Genomic DNA, 18,549 nt, shown 5'->3' with positions numbered 1-18,549 from the left:
TGCTGATTGATCACACTGATTCAACATTAGTTGTTGGGGGAAAACTTTTTTTTTTTTTTTTTAATCTCTCTGGGTCTGAATTGATCAATGAAACTGATTATTGGTTCTAGCCAGACATATACATGCACAACATAAAATTAAATAAAATAATTCAGGTTTTTTGGTGATGCACCAAGTTCTTCAGTTCCTTTGGATTAAAAGATATGAAAATTCATTAACTAATTCAAGTGTTTTCTTCAAAAGAGTTGAACTGATATTTTATTGAGGAAAAGAGAAGAGCAGATGGTGATGAATTTATTTTCATTGGAAAAACATAGAATTTTAATGCCCCAAATCAAAGACAATCTATTTACCCAAAAAAAATATATATCATAGACAATCTTAAAGGACAAACCATTGCTCTGACTCAATATTTTCTGTTGTTTTTCATGGCAAACTTACAAGAAAGGAAAATTTTAATCTTGAAATTCAGTTGTGATAATAAAATTCATACATTTAAGGTGATTAAATAAAAGCATTCTGCACTATCGGCTACCAAAATCAGTTTCAACACTAAGCTAATAAAGCATTATGAATTGTCCTATGCTGCAACACACATCTCTTTAATGGTGGTACTAATACATTCATATGACTGATTACTCGTTAAAACAATGGTGGAGCTGTTGTAAGAAGTGCTGAGCATGCAGATACATTTCTTTAAAGATGCAACAGCCTTGGAGGGTAGGTAACTGTGGGCGGGTTCGGGATGGAATCATTCAGACCAAGATCATCAACAGGTGGTCGCTGCCTATGGTGATCAGTGACTGATTTGTAAGCCATTGCCAATGCAAGAACCTGCATATGAAAAAGATGGTATTAGTTGAGTTGGAATTGAAAATCAAGTTGTCTTTCTTTTTCTTTTCTTTTTTTTTTTTCTTTTTGGGCAGAATTAAGCTTACAATGCTGTCTTGGTAAGGAGGAGCATAAATGCCAGTGGTGACAGCAGTTCTTCATAGACAGTCAGTAGAAGGTGGATTAGATATGTTGGTAAATGCTGTTGGTACAACAATCACAGGCAAGCCAACAAGATTTCCCATGCAAACTCTTTCCCAATCAGTTGCACTGCCAATCAATGCATCGACAGTAAAACTCTCTCTAACCTCTTGAATCAACTTTCCTCGAGATCGCTGTGCCTGTTTTAGGTGTTGCAAATGGTTCAAGAAGTAATAATCATAAATTCAACCTATAACAGAAAACCTGTCAAATATGAACCCCCATATGTTGTAATTGAAATTTCAAGTTCTCTTCTCCCTTCTTCTACACCTCGTTATGTAACTTTTCAAACCATCTACACATCATGGAATACAATTTTGGATTCAACTTCTAATAACCAGCCTCAATTAGTTTCTTTTTCTCTTTTTAAGTCTAACTTAGTTTCATTTTTTTCAGATTGTCATCAATTCCAAAAACTTAAACTGTACATCAAAACCCAAAAAACAGCTAGAATTTACCATTGTTACCAAAAGATTAAGCTGTTAAAAAATGAATATGCATGTATATAGTATATAAAGTTAACACGAACATATACTTAATATATTTGATATTTAAGCCAAATATGAAACTATTAACAGAAAAATGTCTTTAGTTTCAAACTGTAAGCATATGCAGAGAAAATCCACTGTCATGAAAGTTATCCAATATTTTTAACATGTTTATATGATAAAACATGAGAAGAGACTTACGTGAATCAATTAGAAAGCAATTTTCAAAAAATAAGCTCCTAAACACTAAAAGCTGATTAAAAAGTAGACATTAAAAAAACCTGCACATAGTCTACTGCTGGGAATACACGGGCACGTCGCAGTTCAGTAGGCCATTGATCTTGGCTTTCATAATCATCATCCTGTCCCAACCGCTGCCACTCATCAAAATGAGCCAACATATCAACGTCCATAGTAAAGTTCACAATGCCTTGAACAGAGTCAACCGCATACTTCAGCTCGAAAGGGACCATCTTAACACCTTTTGATGCAAGAACATGTACAACCTGGAATGTATTTCCGAATTAGTATATTTTTGAGATCCACATAGTGGAGTAACAGAAAAATAATATATCTTGGATTTAAAAAAAAAAAATAGAATTATTACCTCCATATCAGCATCATCAAGATAACCAACACTAAGTTTTGTAATGTCAATCGAGAATGGATCATAAAGGGAAATGTCTTTTGATGAAAGAACATCTGGATCTTTTCCCCTAATAGCATCCAGAATAATTGCACAATCTGTTGCACTTCTGCAGAAAGGATACACTCATCACACCGGCTCGACCAACAATGCCAAATGTTGGGCGCAATGCTGTCACGCCACAGCGAGCGGCAGGCAGAGTCATCGAGCCAACTGTTTCTGATCCAATTGCAAATGGAACCATACCTGTCAACATTTCTCTAATAAGTCAATGAATACTCCTTAAGAGTCACGTGGAATGTGTTGTACCTTAATCAATTGTGGGTTTAGCAAAGGTACTAAGAAGTGAGCGTAATATTTAAAGCTCAACTTCTTTATACGTGGTTGGGAATTTCCACTATAAACTCAGAACTTTCAGCATTATCAGTAAACTCAACATTGCATTAGAACTTGGTTGTTTAAAATAGTCTTGTGCTTTTGACCTCATTAACTCCTGCTAATGATTATTTTTCTGTCCATGTTAAGAGGGTCTCCTGATAGCTTAAGTATATTTTTTCATAATTTATTAAACACCATGAAAATATTTCTGAAATCTAGAAAGATAAAATTCTAAACAGCTGAAAATGATACCAGCAGAAGTACAGGCAGCTGGTCCAGCTGATGAACCTGTAGAGAATTCCTCAATGTTCCAAGGGTTCCTTGTCCTACCACCAAACCATATATCATCATATGCCAGTGATCCAGAAACAAGCTTCGCAACAAGAATTGTTCATGTTTAATTCAAAAGCTACTTTCATATGTCATTTTAGTATTTTTTTAGTATGAATAAGTTGCAATCTTTATACAAATTTGTTCGAAGACTAAGTTAAAATCTTTTATAATCATTTTTAAGTTTTCTTTTTGAACTTTTGCAGCAGATTAACAAGAGACTAAGACCAGCAATATCGATGTAAATTGAACAAAATGCCTATGACAAAGCAAAAAACTTATTTATCATATCTAGATTTATGGAGGTTTTTGGACTGTAAACGAGACACCATATTTACCAGGTGATGATGGCAGATCGATGAAACAGAGGAAGGATGCAGCAGAAGATAAACTCACCGGCCAGAAATGCTTCGAAGGGTAGTTTGCCTCCAAAATCAAGCTTCTTCCTCCTGAATATCAAATCAAGCCCTAACATAAATAGATCGAAGCTTATTTCGCAGATCAACAAATGACATTTCCCAAAAATATTTCATAATTTTTTAGCTAAAAATTAAGGTAAAAAACAAAGAAAAATAACAAGATGATGATGATGGAAGATTGCCGAAATAGAAGAAGAAGACATGCTCACCGGCCAGATGCTTCGAAGGGGATGGTGATGCGAGATCGACGATGCTTCGAAGGGGGCGGCCAAAGATGCTTCGAAGAGAGCTCGGTGGGACAAAAGTAACCCAGTCTCCAGATGGATCAGATTTATCCCCCTTATTTGGGATAAAATGATCTACGAGACAAAACTGTCCCCCTCCCATTTTCACTTTCCAAACACCAGACTGGGACTGGATCCTGTCCTGACCTGCCCAGTCCGGCGTAACAAACACGCCCTTGGGGGTTCAATGACTGGATGTGACTTTCTCACAACCAATAAACTACTTATCTTTTTTTTACCATGGTCCACCACATTAAATGATAAAGGTTTTGTTAGTTATTTTTTATTTTTTCACAAAAGCTTCTTTCCCCGCTTTTATCGATAAAGTAAAAACCATTAACAATTTTCGTTGAAACTCCAAGCTTTTATTCAGGACATTATCTGGACCATTATTTAAAATTTTTATCATTTTCTCCCTCACCTTTCTTTTTTCTTTGGTTTTCATTCCGTCTTATAACTTTCTCACAACCAATAAACTACTTATCTTTTTTTTTACCATGGTCCACCACATTAAATGATAAAGGTTTTGTTTGTTATTTTTTATTTTTTCACAAAAGCTTCTTTTCCCGGCTTTATCGATAAAGTAAAAACCATTAACAATTTTCGTTGAAACTCCAAGCTTTTATTTATTTATTTTTTGCCCAAAATGATTATCTACCCCTTTTTCTTTCACATACCCATAGTTGTGGCTTGTTTTATTTAAATTGTTTGATGAATTTCAATGGCATTTCTCCATTATAAGTATTATACATATCAATATAATTAAAAATATAACGCAATTATACATAAATATGAAAATTATTCATAAAAAAAAGAGACAGAAAATGTTCAATTATGAAAGTGAACAATAACTTTTTATCAATATAAATAAACCCACGATATTCAATAATATATATTATTCTAGCTTTAATAGGATGTTTTTGCTGCCTTTGAAGAAAATGTCCTAGCATTGAATTGTGGTAGTAGTTCCAAAATAAAAAACAAAAGCTTTATCGTTTAATGCAGTGGGCTATGGTAAGGAAAGACAAAGAGTTTATTGTTTGTGAAAAAATTATTAGATAGAACAAAAATTGAGAAAAAAAGAGAAGTGAGGAAAAAAATAATAAAATTTTATAAATTTATTAATTTAGAATTTAATGGATTGTTATGAAAGTTCAATAATTTTATAAAAAATTTATAAAAATTTTCATGAAATCTTTGAGATTAGTTCTGAATTTTATATTCATAATTTTTTTTTTATAATTTTACTATTAAAATTATTTAAATCTATTAAAATTTATTTTTTAATATATTTTTAAAATTAATAATTTTTTAAATACTACTAAATTTTAAATTTTTTTTACTAAATATTAATTAAATATATCTAAATTTTAATAAATTTTTAAATTTAAATTAAATATTATTGAATTTATATAATTTTTTTAATTAAATAATTTTTTTAAAATTTAAATTTAATATTTTTAAATTTTTAAATATTTTAAAATTGTTGTACGATGATATAGATATACAAACGCTGTAAAATGTCCGTGTCATTCAATATGGGACGGAACCGTGCGTACGGTAGCTTCATGTTCACGTGGGACAGAGCTGGGAGAGCAGCGCTGAAATTAATCATCGATCCTCAAATGGCAGCACTGGTATCTCTGTTCACGACTATATAATGTCAAAAAGAAAAAACAAAATATGTTTCAGCACTGATGAAAAGCAGCGATGCCAACCAACGAAAGTTTGGCGCGATCTTGATCCTGGGCAAGCTTTTTTTTTTTTTTCAAAAAAATTCACAATAAAAGATTTTAATATACAGCATTCATTATTATAAAAAAATAAAACACATTTTAAATTTAATAAAATATAAATTATGAAAAAATATGTAAAGTTTTATTATAACATTTCACCTCAGCAATAAATTAATTCATTAAACCAAAGGAAAAAAAAAAAAAAAACTTAAATTATAATAGTACACTTCGTTCTTTCAGATCCTTAAAATCAGTTATAATTGAATCTATGCTAATTTTTTTCTGCAATTTCTTTTTTAATATAACTCATCATTCATTTTGTTTTGAAGCCTAGTTTTCACAATACGTATAGTCGAGAATAATATTTCTGCAGTTGCAGTAGGGATTGGAAGAGTAAATACAAATTCAAGCATTTTATAAATTAGTGCGTAACTTATTTGATCTTCTAGTTTTTGCCATCTATTGACATAAACCAAATATAGTCAACAAATTTTTAAATTCTGGATGCCCAACAACATTATATTCTAATGTTCAAATTCCATTATTAACTTCATCTTTTCATAATCATCAAAATTTTGTGAATAAAATTTTTCTACTAATTTGCAAATATTATCCATTTTGAAATGTTTTTATATTTCATGAAGATCTAAAGTTGAATTAAGAATAAGTAACTCCATAAAATGCTCATTAAATCTGCTAATTAATTCTTCTAACTAGGTTTCTATTGCAGCATAAAAGATATCAGCCCGATAATAATATTCAATAGTAATTTTAACTTGTTGATTATTAGCGCGACCTCTTTTAGCATTCATATCTGAAACATCTACGTTGAGCGTTTCACAGATTGAACTGACTTTGGTAAGTAGTTCCTAATATTTAATTTTCTTTTTTCTTTCCCTTTCTTTTTAATAGTGGTATTAAATGGGTAATATTATATATTTAGAAAAAGAAACTAAAAGAGAAAAACTAAAGTTAAAAAGACAAACTTAGAAAGGCATAAAAAGAGATTAATATTTAATGCGGGTCCATGTGGTGAAGTAACGAGGAAGAAAAGTAGTCTTACATTAAAAACGAAAAAAAAATAAAAATGTTTAAAGAGAGAAATGGGGTATTTTGTTCATTTAACATGTATAAATCTACAAAAAGCAAAAGGGGCATTTTCCTTATTAGGGGGGCACATCTGTAAATTTACCTAAATAGAAGAAATTTTTCATTCGGAAAAAAATTCAAGGGCCCCATGTCTCCACTAGGCCATACGTGTCGATGCCTGATCAATCTCCATAGTGATGAAAAATACATTATTGGGTGGACCCACATGCGCACAATGCAAGCAGGTCCATAAAAGCGGCTGCAGTAGCTCGCCTGCTCCCCAGTTATGGTTGAGTCTGAGAAAGGTGGCTCATACATATATACATATGTGTATATGTTGCTTCTATTTTCAAATCTTCATGTTGTTTCTATTATCATGTTGTTTCTATTTTCAAATCTTTATTCTCTTTTGACAATTCTCATTCTCAATATTTCTATTATCTTCGCGCGTCGTTTCTTTTCATCTTTTTTTTTTTTTTTTAAACAAGTTTATCGATATATAACATCTATGGATAAAAAGAAATTTAATCTTTCAGTTTCATGTTGTTTCTATTTTCAAATCTTTATTCTCTTTTGACAATGCTCATTCTCAATATTTCTATTATCTTCGTGCTTCATTTCTTTTCATCTTTCTTTCTTTTCTTTTTTTTCTTTTTTTTTTGTTTTAAAAAAAAGTTTATCCATATATAACATCTATGGATAAAAGGAAATTTAATCTTCAAACATTTTTAGAACAAAATAGGAATAAGATTCCGAAAAGTGTGAAGGTTGATATAGCTTCTTCAATTGACCAAGAGATTGAAGGTGGAATTGTGATTCATGCTAGTACCTTTGATTTAGGCTTGTATCTTCCATTCCATTCTTTGATTAGAGAAATCTTATCCAAACTCGGTCTAGCCCCCATCCAATTATCCCAAAATTGTTGGAGGATAATGTTTGGTATCATAGCGTTGAACCAAATACTTGAAATTAACTTGGGTTGGAACGAGTTTTGTCATTGTTATGCAGTTAAGCAAAATGCTGCCGGTACTTATTATTTCTCCCATAGAGAAGCCACTACTCTTTTGGTCACTGACTTACCCAAAGCTGAGAAAGGAAGGAAAGATAACTTGATCTCTCTTACCGGCGATTGGGAACGACTACCTGGAGACACTGTTGCCCACTGGGTCCCTAGAATTAAAGCTGCTCCTACTCATAAATCTACAGGTACCTAGCTAGTTGCTTCAAATATTTTTCTCAATATTTATTTATTTTTTTTAATTTTCGGATCAGATCTGGTTGTTTGCTATCATATAATTGGAAAAATTTCTAGTGCTCCTGGAGTACTATACAACTGGATACTCCTTCAAATGATTCGAAGCAGCGCGGATCAATTTTCCACATCAGATAACACTTCATTTTTTTCAATATCAGTTTCTTTCTCTCCCAAATACTGCTCAATGACGGCCCTAGCTCTCTCTCTCTCTCTTCTGCAGCGAAAAGTCAAAATCCTCACGCAAAATCATTTTCTTCTACACCGAAAAACCATCAAAAGAGTGCCCAAAATCAGATCTGAAATCACCACCTCTCATAATTTGCAAAAAGGGCTTTGCAAAAAGGGCTAAGATTTGCTCTCTCTCTTCCACAAATAGATCGGGAACCACCACATCTCATCATTTACAAAAAGGGCTAAGACTTGGTGCTTTTTCTTCCACAAGAAAGTAGAGCATGACCTATCCATTCATCAATACCTGTTTGTCATATGTATGTTTTCTGAGGATGTTTACTGTATTTTCTTAAAATGAAATTCAATTTTTGAATTACTTAAACCATGAGATTTTTTAACTTCCATTATTTTTATATTTTGGGTTGTTATTAAAGAAGGTTTGGTCTCTGACGTTTTTTTTTTTTCTTTTTTTTAATTTTTTTGAAAAGAGAAAAGAGCACATTGAGATAATCTTGGTTATCCATTTTTTATTTTGGGTATAAAAGAAACAGGCAGGATAGAGAATTAAAAAAAAAAAATGTTTGGTTGAGAAGAGTGAGGGTTTGATTGCAGAAGGAGAGAGAGAGTGAGATATGAGGGAACCGTGTTGGGGAGAGAAATAGGTTGTAATTGGAGAGCATGACTTTATCTGATGTGGAAAAATAATCACGCGGCTTCAAATCATTTGACGGAGTACCCAGGTGTACATTACTCCAGGGGTACTGGAAAATTTTCCCATATAATTGAATTAATCATATATGTATTTATTTATATTATATGCCGTTTTTTCAGGTCTCAAGCCTCGAGATTCGGATGTGAACCATTTAGACTTAAACAAGGCTTTGAGTTTGCCCAACGAAGAGAGAAATTGGAAACAACTTCGTGATCATCTGCATCGAGAAAGTAAGATAGCTGATGAATCTCAAACTTCTCTGCTAACAGCCACGTGTCCACCACATAACAGCCTCCGGAGTTATGCTCAGAGTATGGAAGCAGACCCATCTGAAATGATGACAGATATTTTATCCTCGCCATCAACTTATAAGAAACAAAAGCGGATACATCCTCATTCTGCTACTCCAATAGTTGCTAATGTGGTCCTTACTAACCCTTGTTCTGATTATGAGTCCACTCCTTCTGTAGCTGCTGTTAAATCAAAAGGCACTATTGGTAATATCAATCTGGAGGGATCGAAAGATCAAGAGACAGCTAATTTATCTAAGGAAGAGATTAAAATTGACAAGTCGCATGAAGAGGCTCTTTCACAGTTTGATCAAACGTGTGGGAAGGTAAATATATATATATATATATATATATATATATATGTATACGCTCAGGATCTCCTCGTAAGATAATCATCAAAATTTTTAATATAATTTTTGAATTACTTCAAAGTTAATAGATTTAATGATATTTTTGGTAAAGTATTAAAACTTGAAAGGGTAAAATAAATTTTATTTGGATTTATTTAAACTAAAATATTTTTACATCTTAATTCAATAATTCAAAGGTTGATAAATAAAAACCCAATGAAAAAACAATTAAGACATTCTAATAGAAAAAATTTCCTACATATACATGCTTCGCTCTCTTTTATATTTTTATGTAACATTTTCCCACTTAAATTTAATTATTATTTTAAACTATACTAACTATGCTAAGTTTTTCACTATGGCAATTATCTTTATCAAGTTCCAAAAAGAGGTCCAAGGTATCGTGCATCGCTTATCGAATGAGGTTAAGGAATTAAAAGCTATCATTGCAAGGAAAGATGAGGAGATTGAAGAATTGAGGTCGGTGAAAAAGAAGGAGCCAGTAACAGCTGGAATCCCAGGAGCAACAAACACAGAAAGCCTTAATAAAGCTCATGAAGAGACTAAAGAGAACCCGATGTTTAAATTTACTGAACACCTAAAAGGACATTTTGACGAATTTTTTCAAAAATTTTCTGCCATGGCAAAACTATAAGAAGCTCAACAACCTCAACCTTGGAGAAAACTTTTAGATGATCTGGCTTACATTATCGCAAAAGATAAAGAATCTCAACGACCTCGTTTTCATACGTGGATAGATTCATCATCATCTGGAAACAACGAACCTCTTCCTCGTCAAAATCAAAATGATCATACTGAAGGAGCTGCTGCTGCTACACTCCGTCAAAATCAAAATGATCATACTGAAGGAGCTGCTGCTGGTACACTACTACCAAATGTGTCGCTGCAGCTGTGTACTAGACCTCCTAATGATCAAAATGTATATCTAGGAAATCATCATTATCAGGGGCAACAGATCACTGAACCAAATTATTACTTTAATAATTTACCGTACCAAACCGCAACAATGTTCCCTTGTTTATATGATCCTTTTGATCATACAAACCCTAATTTTGGCTTTGAAAATTGGAATGCAAACAGTTGAAGTAATGTGGGGTGTATTGGGGTTTTTGATCATACAAACCCTAATTTTGTCTTTGAAAATTTGAATCCAAACAGTTGAAGTAATGTGGGGTGTATTGGGGTCACGATGCCTTGGAGGCTTATTTCTGTTTTACTATTTGCTTAGTGTTTTGCCTGCACGTATGTTTCCATTATGTTGATGCAGTTGCTATTTTCTAGGATTATGAAGTTGTGTCCTTTTAAATATTCAATTGGAGTGTATTTGAATTTGATGAATGAAATTATCTTCCAACCGTCCAAACCTTCTCGCTTTTCTTCCCTCTCTTCCTCTTATCTGTTAGAAAATTGTAGTATGAGATACACAATTAAGTAGAAATTATAAAAATAAAAAATTTGTGTATAAAAATATTAAATAAAATATATATAAAAATAATTAACAATTATAAAAGAATTTTATTATAGCAAAATATAATAATTTTTTTTAAATAAATAAAATACAATATCCTCCTTTTTATAATAGAAAAAAATATACATTTTTTTCAAAAAAAAAAAAAAAAACACAAATATTTAGAACAAACTCTTTCTAAATTCTCTCTCTAATACTCTCCGTCCTTTCCTTTTTTCGCTTTGCTTCTATGTTTCTCACACCAAAAATGAATGCGCTTACTTCAAAAAAAGGGATTAATTTAAAAAATATATATAAATATATATATATATATATATATATATATAGAGAGAGAGAGAGGTGTGTATGGTGGTTTAAAAGGAGGCGGTGGAGCTGTAAAAATTGAAATTCTACTCTATTATGACCAATGATGAAAATATCGGTATCGACAAAAATATTGAAGGTAAAATTTTATAGAAATAGCGATTGAAAATGTCGAAATCGACGGAAATGTCGAAATCGACAGAAATGTCAAAAAAATTATAGAAACTATAAATATTTAATTTAAAATATAGATTTTTATATATGAGATAATTGATATAGTAAAATAATATAAAAAAATACAATAATTATAATATAAAAATAGTAACATAATCCATAAATTTTAAAAATTATTGTAACTAAAAAAAAAATACAATGTTTGTTATTACCAAAATGTAGAAAAAATTAATAAGAAAAAAATTAATAACAACAACAACAACAACAACAACAACAATAACAAAAATAATAGTTACAATAATAATAATAAGGTGGCTTGTACTTACTTTCTGTAGGAATTTTTGAATAAAAATTATAAAAATTATTTATTTATTTGATTATCATAATATTTAAAATAGTAAAATTTTATTTTAAAATAAATAAATAATAAAAAATAATATTCTAATGAAAGAATATATTTTTAGAGTGGAAATGTGTTTTTAATTGGAAACGAAGCAATTTTTAATGTTTCGTACAGTCTGAAGCGTTAGGTTTTTTCCATATAGATGCAATCTTATCTATAATAACTAATACATTTTTACGACTAAAAAATAACAAAAGAAATAATTATTCGTTAATTTTATTTTAGCATTATTCATTCATAAAACAGAAAAAGAGTGAAAAACAAAAGTTGTTCATTGTTTTTGGGAATTTGGAGTGCTACTATTTTCAAAAAATAGTCATTGTATTTTGTGAAACATTCGCCATCTATCAATCCATTGAGCACCAGTGTGGGACGAAAATTGTCTTAAGGCCAAAAAATCAAATTCTTGCCTCAACTAAAATTTAACAAGTTTTTTCTATCCTCTTTTTCTCATATATGCGTATTTGATATTAATATATTTAACAGTAGAATCCATATCTTTGATAACACTTTCCCTCTCCATGATACCTCAATACATGCGTGATTAATGAAGTTCATGTCAGAGTCTTGGCCACACTCCACCTCTAAGTTCTTTGTTCCACAAAGTGGCATTTGCACTATTATATATATATATATATAATAGACTACTAACAAAACATTGATGACCAAAACGGCATCGCAGCACCAAGTCTTTATTCTTTATACCATAAACCTAATATAAGCAACAGTTACAAATTTAAATCCTAAAACCTTTATTCCCAAAGAGCTTGATTTTTGAGCTTCTCTGGTCTCCATCTGAGCCATTATATTTACATTAATATACTTTTCGTGTTCCCTTGTTCTACACTTGTTCTAGCAATCAACTGAACGACAAATTCAATCGGTATAATAATCGCTCAAAAAAACAAAAGAAAAAAAAACTTTCTTATGGTACCGGTCTCATGCAATTAGAATTTAGATTTGAGCTTCTAGCTGGTTGTCATACATTGCCCCCAACAAAAAGACACTTCCATGTTGTGTATTTAGCTTGAAATTGTATGAAATTCATTTAACATGCTGAAGATGGATAATTGGATGCTTTTATAGGCTTTCATGAAAAAGTGTCGGACCTTAATTCCTTAGCTTTTATGCTCTAATCTGATTGGAAATGATTCTAGAAACACTAATAATTGTTTTTAAAGTATCTTCAATAGTAAATGTAAGTTGCTGTATATGTAATATTGATTTCTATAGTGTTAATATGTAGGTGGCATAAATGCACATTTAAATTAAAAAAAAAAAAAATTCTCCACTGATATGTGTAAAAGATTATTTATGATATTAATTAATTATATATTCTATTAACTTCTTTATTTTTAGAAAAAAAAATTAACTTTTTAAGAAAATTTTGCATTTATGTAAAATATATAATGTTCGACATAAATAGACATTTATATAACATCCCATTCTGAATCACATCAGAAATTTTCGCATTGACCGGGTTTGACCACCATTGACCAAGAGGTCAAATTATGACTTTTTGCTGCAGATGGAATTTTGTATTAATTAAGGTACTATTGTGGAGTACACGTCGATCTGAGTTCGTAGATTAATAACATATCGAAAACAGAGCTACGATTTGAAAATTATGAGTGAAACAAGATGCATCCAAATTGATCAATGAGTCTGAAGTTGATTTTTTATTTACATGAATTTTAGCATTGATCTATGTGTTATACAAAAGTGCTAGTCGATACGAGTTTGTAGACTGACAACACATTTAAATCGGATCTCCGATTGAAAAATTACGGATCCATAAAACCGTATCTATTTTTTATGAGACTGATTTTACCAGATAATAAAATATTTAAAGGAGTCTGATTTATGCCACATGTCACCAGTTGAAATGCACCAAATGCCACGTTATAAAGTGCCACATGTCATCTTTGATAAAATATTATATTATTACATTATCATTTTATTATTATTTTATCATTTTTACATTATTTTATTTTATTTTATTTCATTTCTTTTTTTCTTTTTCTTTGTCCCCACGTGGGAAAACACCTCACCCCTCTCCCTTCCTTCTCCTTCCTCTCTCTTTCTGTTTCTCTCTCTCTCTCCTTCCCTCTCCCTGTCCCTTTGGGGTCCCCTTCGAATGCACTATTTATGACCGTCGGACAGCCACATGAGCCGGATGGCATGATGGCCCATGGTCGGGCAACCTCGGCCGTCGGTTCTCCATCCAGTTGGTGTTTCCCTGGTTGGCTTGTTTTCCATCTGTGTGATTGGTCCTTCCCCCATATTTCAGATCCTTTGATCTAAGAAATGACCTCCATTTGTTGAAATTTCAAACGGATTGAGAGATGCTGAAGGGAAGTTTGGCCGAGATTTCTTTGTCATTTTCCGATCATCGGTGATGGGATATGGAAGATTGAGTTAGGTATCCTTGATTCTCGTTCCTCAAGCTCTCATTTGACATTTAGTTTGTAAATTTTGGATGGATATTTGAATTTTGCTATTTTTGAGTAATTTTTAAATATATATAATTTTTAAATATATATATATATATATATAATTTTTTTATGGTTAGATCGGACTTGATCAACATGATATGGATAAAAAAATATGCTTAAAAATTGGAATAATTTTAGTCGGATGACTCAGATTGTAAGGGAAGCTCACGTGCTAAAAATTATCAAAAATTGCAATTCGCACCGAACCTCTTCTCCTTTTCTACTCTTCTACCCATTTGCACTTTTCTCTTTTCCGATAGTATTTTTTTTCCTCTGCTTCCACCACCATCTATAGTTTGTATGCAAGCCATTGCAACCCGATCGTTCAAAACTCCAACTTACCAAAACAAAAAGAAAAAAATTACCCAAAAATTAGAAAAAAAATTACAAAACAATTACCCAAAAAATTTACCAAACAATTTTTAAAAATATTTTTCAAAAAATTACATAAAAAATTAAAAAAATTTACAAAAGCCGACACTTGACGCTTTTACAAAGGTAAAAGTGTCGACTTTGGTCCCTTAATTTTTTTTGTTAATTTTCAATTATATTTTTTTATTAAATTTGAATTTTATAATTTTAAATGATGCTTGTAATAGTATCAAAAAATTAAAAAAAGAATTACAAAAAAATAACAAAAGAATTAAAAAAAAGTTTACAAAAGCAAACACTTTTACAATGTAAAAGCATCGATTTTGATCTTTTCAATTTTTTTGTTAACTTTTAATTTTGTAATTTCCAATTGATTCTCAATTTCTTTGTTTTTTTGTTAAATTTAAATTTTATAATTTTAAATAATACTTATAAAAGTATCAAAAAAATTAAAAAAAATTACAAAAGAGTTAAAAAAAGGAAAGCAACAAAAATAATTTTAAAATTTTAAAAAACCAAGCATAAAAGCATTGACTTTGGTCTCTAATTTATTTTTTATTATCTTTCAATTTTGTAATTTCAATTAACTCTTAGTGTTTTTGGTTAAATTTAAATTTTATCATTTTAAATAATATCAATAAAAATGTAAAAAATTTTAAAAATTAAAATAATTTACAAAAATGATACCCAATGCTTCTATTATTTTATCCACAAATGGGAAAGTTGTTTTCCCGTACACCCACTGGCACCGGTAAACTGAGTCTTATCCACCGATAAACTAAGTCTTAACAGCAAGAAATTTCACGTGGCTTTCAATGACCACCGCTTTTTTTTTTTTTTTTTTTTTTTCCCTCTACTTTTCTCCGCAACCAAACAGAGCCATACATTCAAGCACTAAAAAGCTTTTGAGAGAGAATAAACAAAAAGGGGTCATTTCATTTTTCTGTTCACACTCACTTCTGTCCAAAACCACCACCCAAAACGCAGCCTAATAGGATTCAAAGAGCAATTTCTCTTTTTTTTTTTTTTTTTTTTTTTTTTTTTTTTTTTTTCAGCAACCAAACAGAAATCCAAAAAGAATAATAATAATAATAATAAATGGATCCGGGAAAAAGCGAAACCTAACCTTCATATTGGAGAGTAGGACAGGAGACTCAAGAAACGAGGTGGGACTGAGACCAGGAGGAATAGTAAGACAAGGGGACCTGGAGAAACATCTTATTAAGCCAATGACTAAAGCCTCCTAGAAGCGACTTGTGATTGGGACTAACAATCTTGTTAAGCTTTCAGTGGGAACATTTTGAAATAGGGAAAGGAATTAAAACATACTTGATACATACACATGGCTAGGAAATAAACACATAGTTTTGGTCTCACACCATTATTTTTTGGTTGAGCGTTTGTGATTTGATTTCCTTTTCCTATGAAATATTAAAATAAAAAATAAATAAATAAAAAAAATTAATGAGTCTAAGCCGATGCTTTTACACTGTAAAAACATGGGTTTATGTTAATTTTTTTAATTTAATTTTTTTTGTTATTTATTTTTGTAATTCTTTTATAAATTTTTTTAATTTTTTGGGATATTTTTACACACATTATTCAAAATTATAAAATTTAAACTTAACAAAAAAATATAATTGAGGATCGATTGAAATTACAAAATTGAAAGTTAACAAAAAAAAAAAAAATTGGAGGCGAAAACTGACACTTTTATTTTGTAAAAGCATCAATTTTTGTAATTTTTTTCATTTTTATTTAATTTTTAATTTTTTTGGTATTTTTTCCTAATTTTGAGTATTTTTTTTTCTTTTTCTTTCTTTCTTTCTTTCTTTCTTTCTTTTTTTTTTTTTTTTGATAAGTTTGAGTTTGGTACGATGTGGATGCAACGGCTTGCATGTGAGATGGAGATATTGGTGGAAGCAGAGGAAAAAAAACACTAAAGAAAAAGAGGAATATGCAAATGGGAATCAGAGGAGAAGAGGAGAAAAGGTGTGGTGTGAATGGGTATCAGAGGAGAAGAGGAGAAGGTGTGGTGAGAATGATAATTTTGGTACGTGAGCTTCCTTACAATCTGAGCCGTCCAAGTAAAATTATTTAAATTCAATAGTCCAGTTTTTTAGCATGTTTTTTATCGATACCATGTAGGTCAGGTCCGACCTGACCATAAAAGACTCTATATATGTATATGTGTATATGTATATTTTTAAATGATTGCACAAATGTAAATATATCTATAGATATCTTTGGGTAAATATACTTATGTATATATATAATTGTGCATATATCTATATACCTATATATATAAGAGTGTATATATATATGTACATATGTGAAAGTGCACATACTTGGTAGAAAGTTGTATATATGTGTGTGAATCCGTATATGTTAGCGTATATGAAGATGTTATATATATATATATATATATACACATTGTGTGTTATTTTTATGTGATATAAATTTATTGTTATATGAAAGTTCTTCTGTAGTTTTAGTGAAATTTTTTGTATAAATTGATTTGAAGATTTGAGAAGTTAATTATACTAATCATATTAAATTATTGTGATCAAAATTATATTTATGTGTTTTTATGCATGGATTTGGTATTATGGTGGTAGAAATTGAAATATTCAATTTGATGCATTTGAGATGATGGATTACAAGAGAGTATGTAATTTTATAAAATTCCTAAAAGTGTATAAATTTGATTTTATTTTATCAAAATTTAATATTTTATAATATTATAAAAATTATAGGTTTTAGATGCATCATACAGTACTAGTGTTCTGTACTGTATATGTGATTAATGCGCAAGTTTTATAGGGCTTTCCTAAAGGAGCCATGGATCTAAGGATAGGCAAGTATAATATAAAATGAGTATTAGCACCCCCCTCCATGGCCAGGATGGCTGTTGGTTGTTTGTTATGGCTATCCTGTGGATGCCATTGACTTGAGGGCTGACAAGTATTGCATAGTGAATATTAGTTGCCCCCTCTTTGGCTGCAAGTGGCTGCTATGGATCAGAGCATAGGTTATATTCAAGGTCATTCCCACGAGGATAGGCAGGTATAATGCGGAGTTAGCACTAGCTGTCTCCTTCTTGACCGCAGAATGGTTGTAATTACAGATTAGTGTGTATATAGGTATGGCCATCCTGTGAGAGTTATAGGTCCAAGGTATGATAGGTATCGTGCACAGTGAGCATTAGCCACCTTTTCGGCCGACTATTTAACCTTGGCAGATTATAAGCATTGTTGTCGTTGGGACACCAAGGCGACCGGATGCAGGTTTTGTCTTTAACCTCCCTGTCATGCCATACTTGGGACGCTGAGTACTGTTTAGCGCTATTGGTATATAGTATGGTGTATCAAGTATCTTTATATATTTATATATATATATATATATATGTTACATTATATTATGGTATGTACTACACCGTATAAAGGCAACAATCCAACGTGGTCCATGAAAAGCTAACCTCGTAACCATATTGCCTATGAGTTTAAGGGATCGAACGGCCAATATAGGCAACCATGTAACACCCCGTCCCAAAGTATAACGGAAATTTTCCAACTTTGATCAAGGTTGACCGTTGACCGTTGACCAAAGGGGTAAAAGTTGACTTTTTGAATCGGATGAAATTCTAAGTTGACTGAGGTACCATTACAAAGTACATGTTGGCACGAGTTCGTAGACTAGTAGCACGTCGAAAACGGAGCTACGGTTTGAAAGTTATGGGCAAAACAAGTCGATGTGCAAACTGTCCAAAAGGTACTGGAAGTTGACTTTTTATGGTTGTAGAATTTTGTTTTGACTTTTTATGGTTGTAAAGTGCTCATCGATACTAGTTCATAGACTAGCGGCACGCTTAAATTGGACATCTGCTTAAAAAGTTATGGACGTGTGAAGTTTTTCGACTATTTTAATATTTTAATGTTTTTGAATTGGTGAACAGTGAAATGCCACATGTCACAATCTGAGAGGTCCACGTGGGTGAACAGTGTCACCCACGGTGGCCTTTATTTTGGCAAAACGGAGAGAAGAGAGAGAAAGGGAGAGAGGAGAAAGAAAGAGGAGAGAGAAAGAGAGGAGGAGAAACACCAGCCACCATCGGTTGGCCATTGTCCGGCCAC

General features: G+C 31.2%; 1 protein-coding gene and 1 pseudogene across 1 annotated transcript; one reads left to right on the top strand and one right to left on the bottom strand.

The window, feature by feature from the left end:
- Positions 1-960: 960 nt before the first annotated feature.
- LOC107419874 (uncharacterized) lies at positions 961-2,932 on the bottom strand (annotated as a pseudogene).
- A 3,772-nt stretch (positions 2,933-6,704) lies between these two features.
- Positions 6,705-10,465, top strand: LOC112491616 (uncharacterized). Its single transcript, XM_060814095.1, has 3 exons — positions 6,705-7,608; positions 8,660-9,156; positions 9,560-10,465. Exons 1-3 carry the CDS (start codon positions 7,098-7,100, stop codon positions 9,833-9,835), a joined length of 1,284 nt encoding a protein of 427 aa, XP_060670078.1. The 5' UTR covers positions 6,705-7,097; the 3' UTR covers positions 9,836-10,465.
- Positions 10,466-18,549: the final 8,084 nt, after the last annotated feature.

The sequence above is a fragment of the Ziziphus jujuba genome, chromosome 2 (genome assembly GCF_031755915.1).
Source record: "Ziziphus jujuba cultivar Dongzao chromosome 2, ASM3175591v1".
Lineage (NCBI taxonomy): Eukaryota > Viridiplantae > Streptophyta > Magnoliopsida > Rosales > Rhamnaceae > Ziziphus > Ziziphus jujuba.
The sequence above is the reverse complement of the archived record's forward strand: the minus strand, read 5'-3'. Positions and strand labels throughout refer to the sequence as shown.

Excerpts from the sequence above, each read along its gene's own strand:
- LOC112491616 (XM_060814095.1), top strand. The coding sequence starts at position 7,098 with ATGGATAAAAGGAAATTTAATCTTCAAACATTTTTAGAACAAAATAGG. Across the intron at positions 7,609-8,659 it reads TCCTACTCATAAATCTACAG|GTCTCAAGCCTCGAGATTCG; the intron begins GTACCTAGCTAG and ends CCGTTTTTTCAG. Across the intron at positions 9,157-9,559 it reads TTGATCAAACGTGTGGGAAG|TTCCAAAAAGAGGTCCAAGG; the intron begins GTAAATATATAT and ends ATCTTTATCAAG.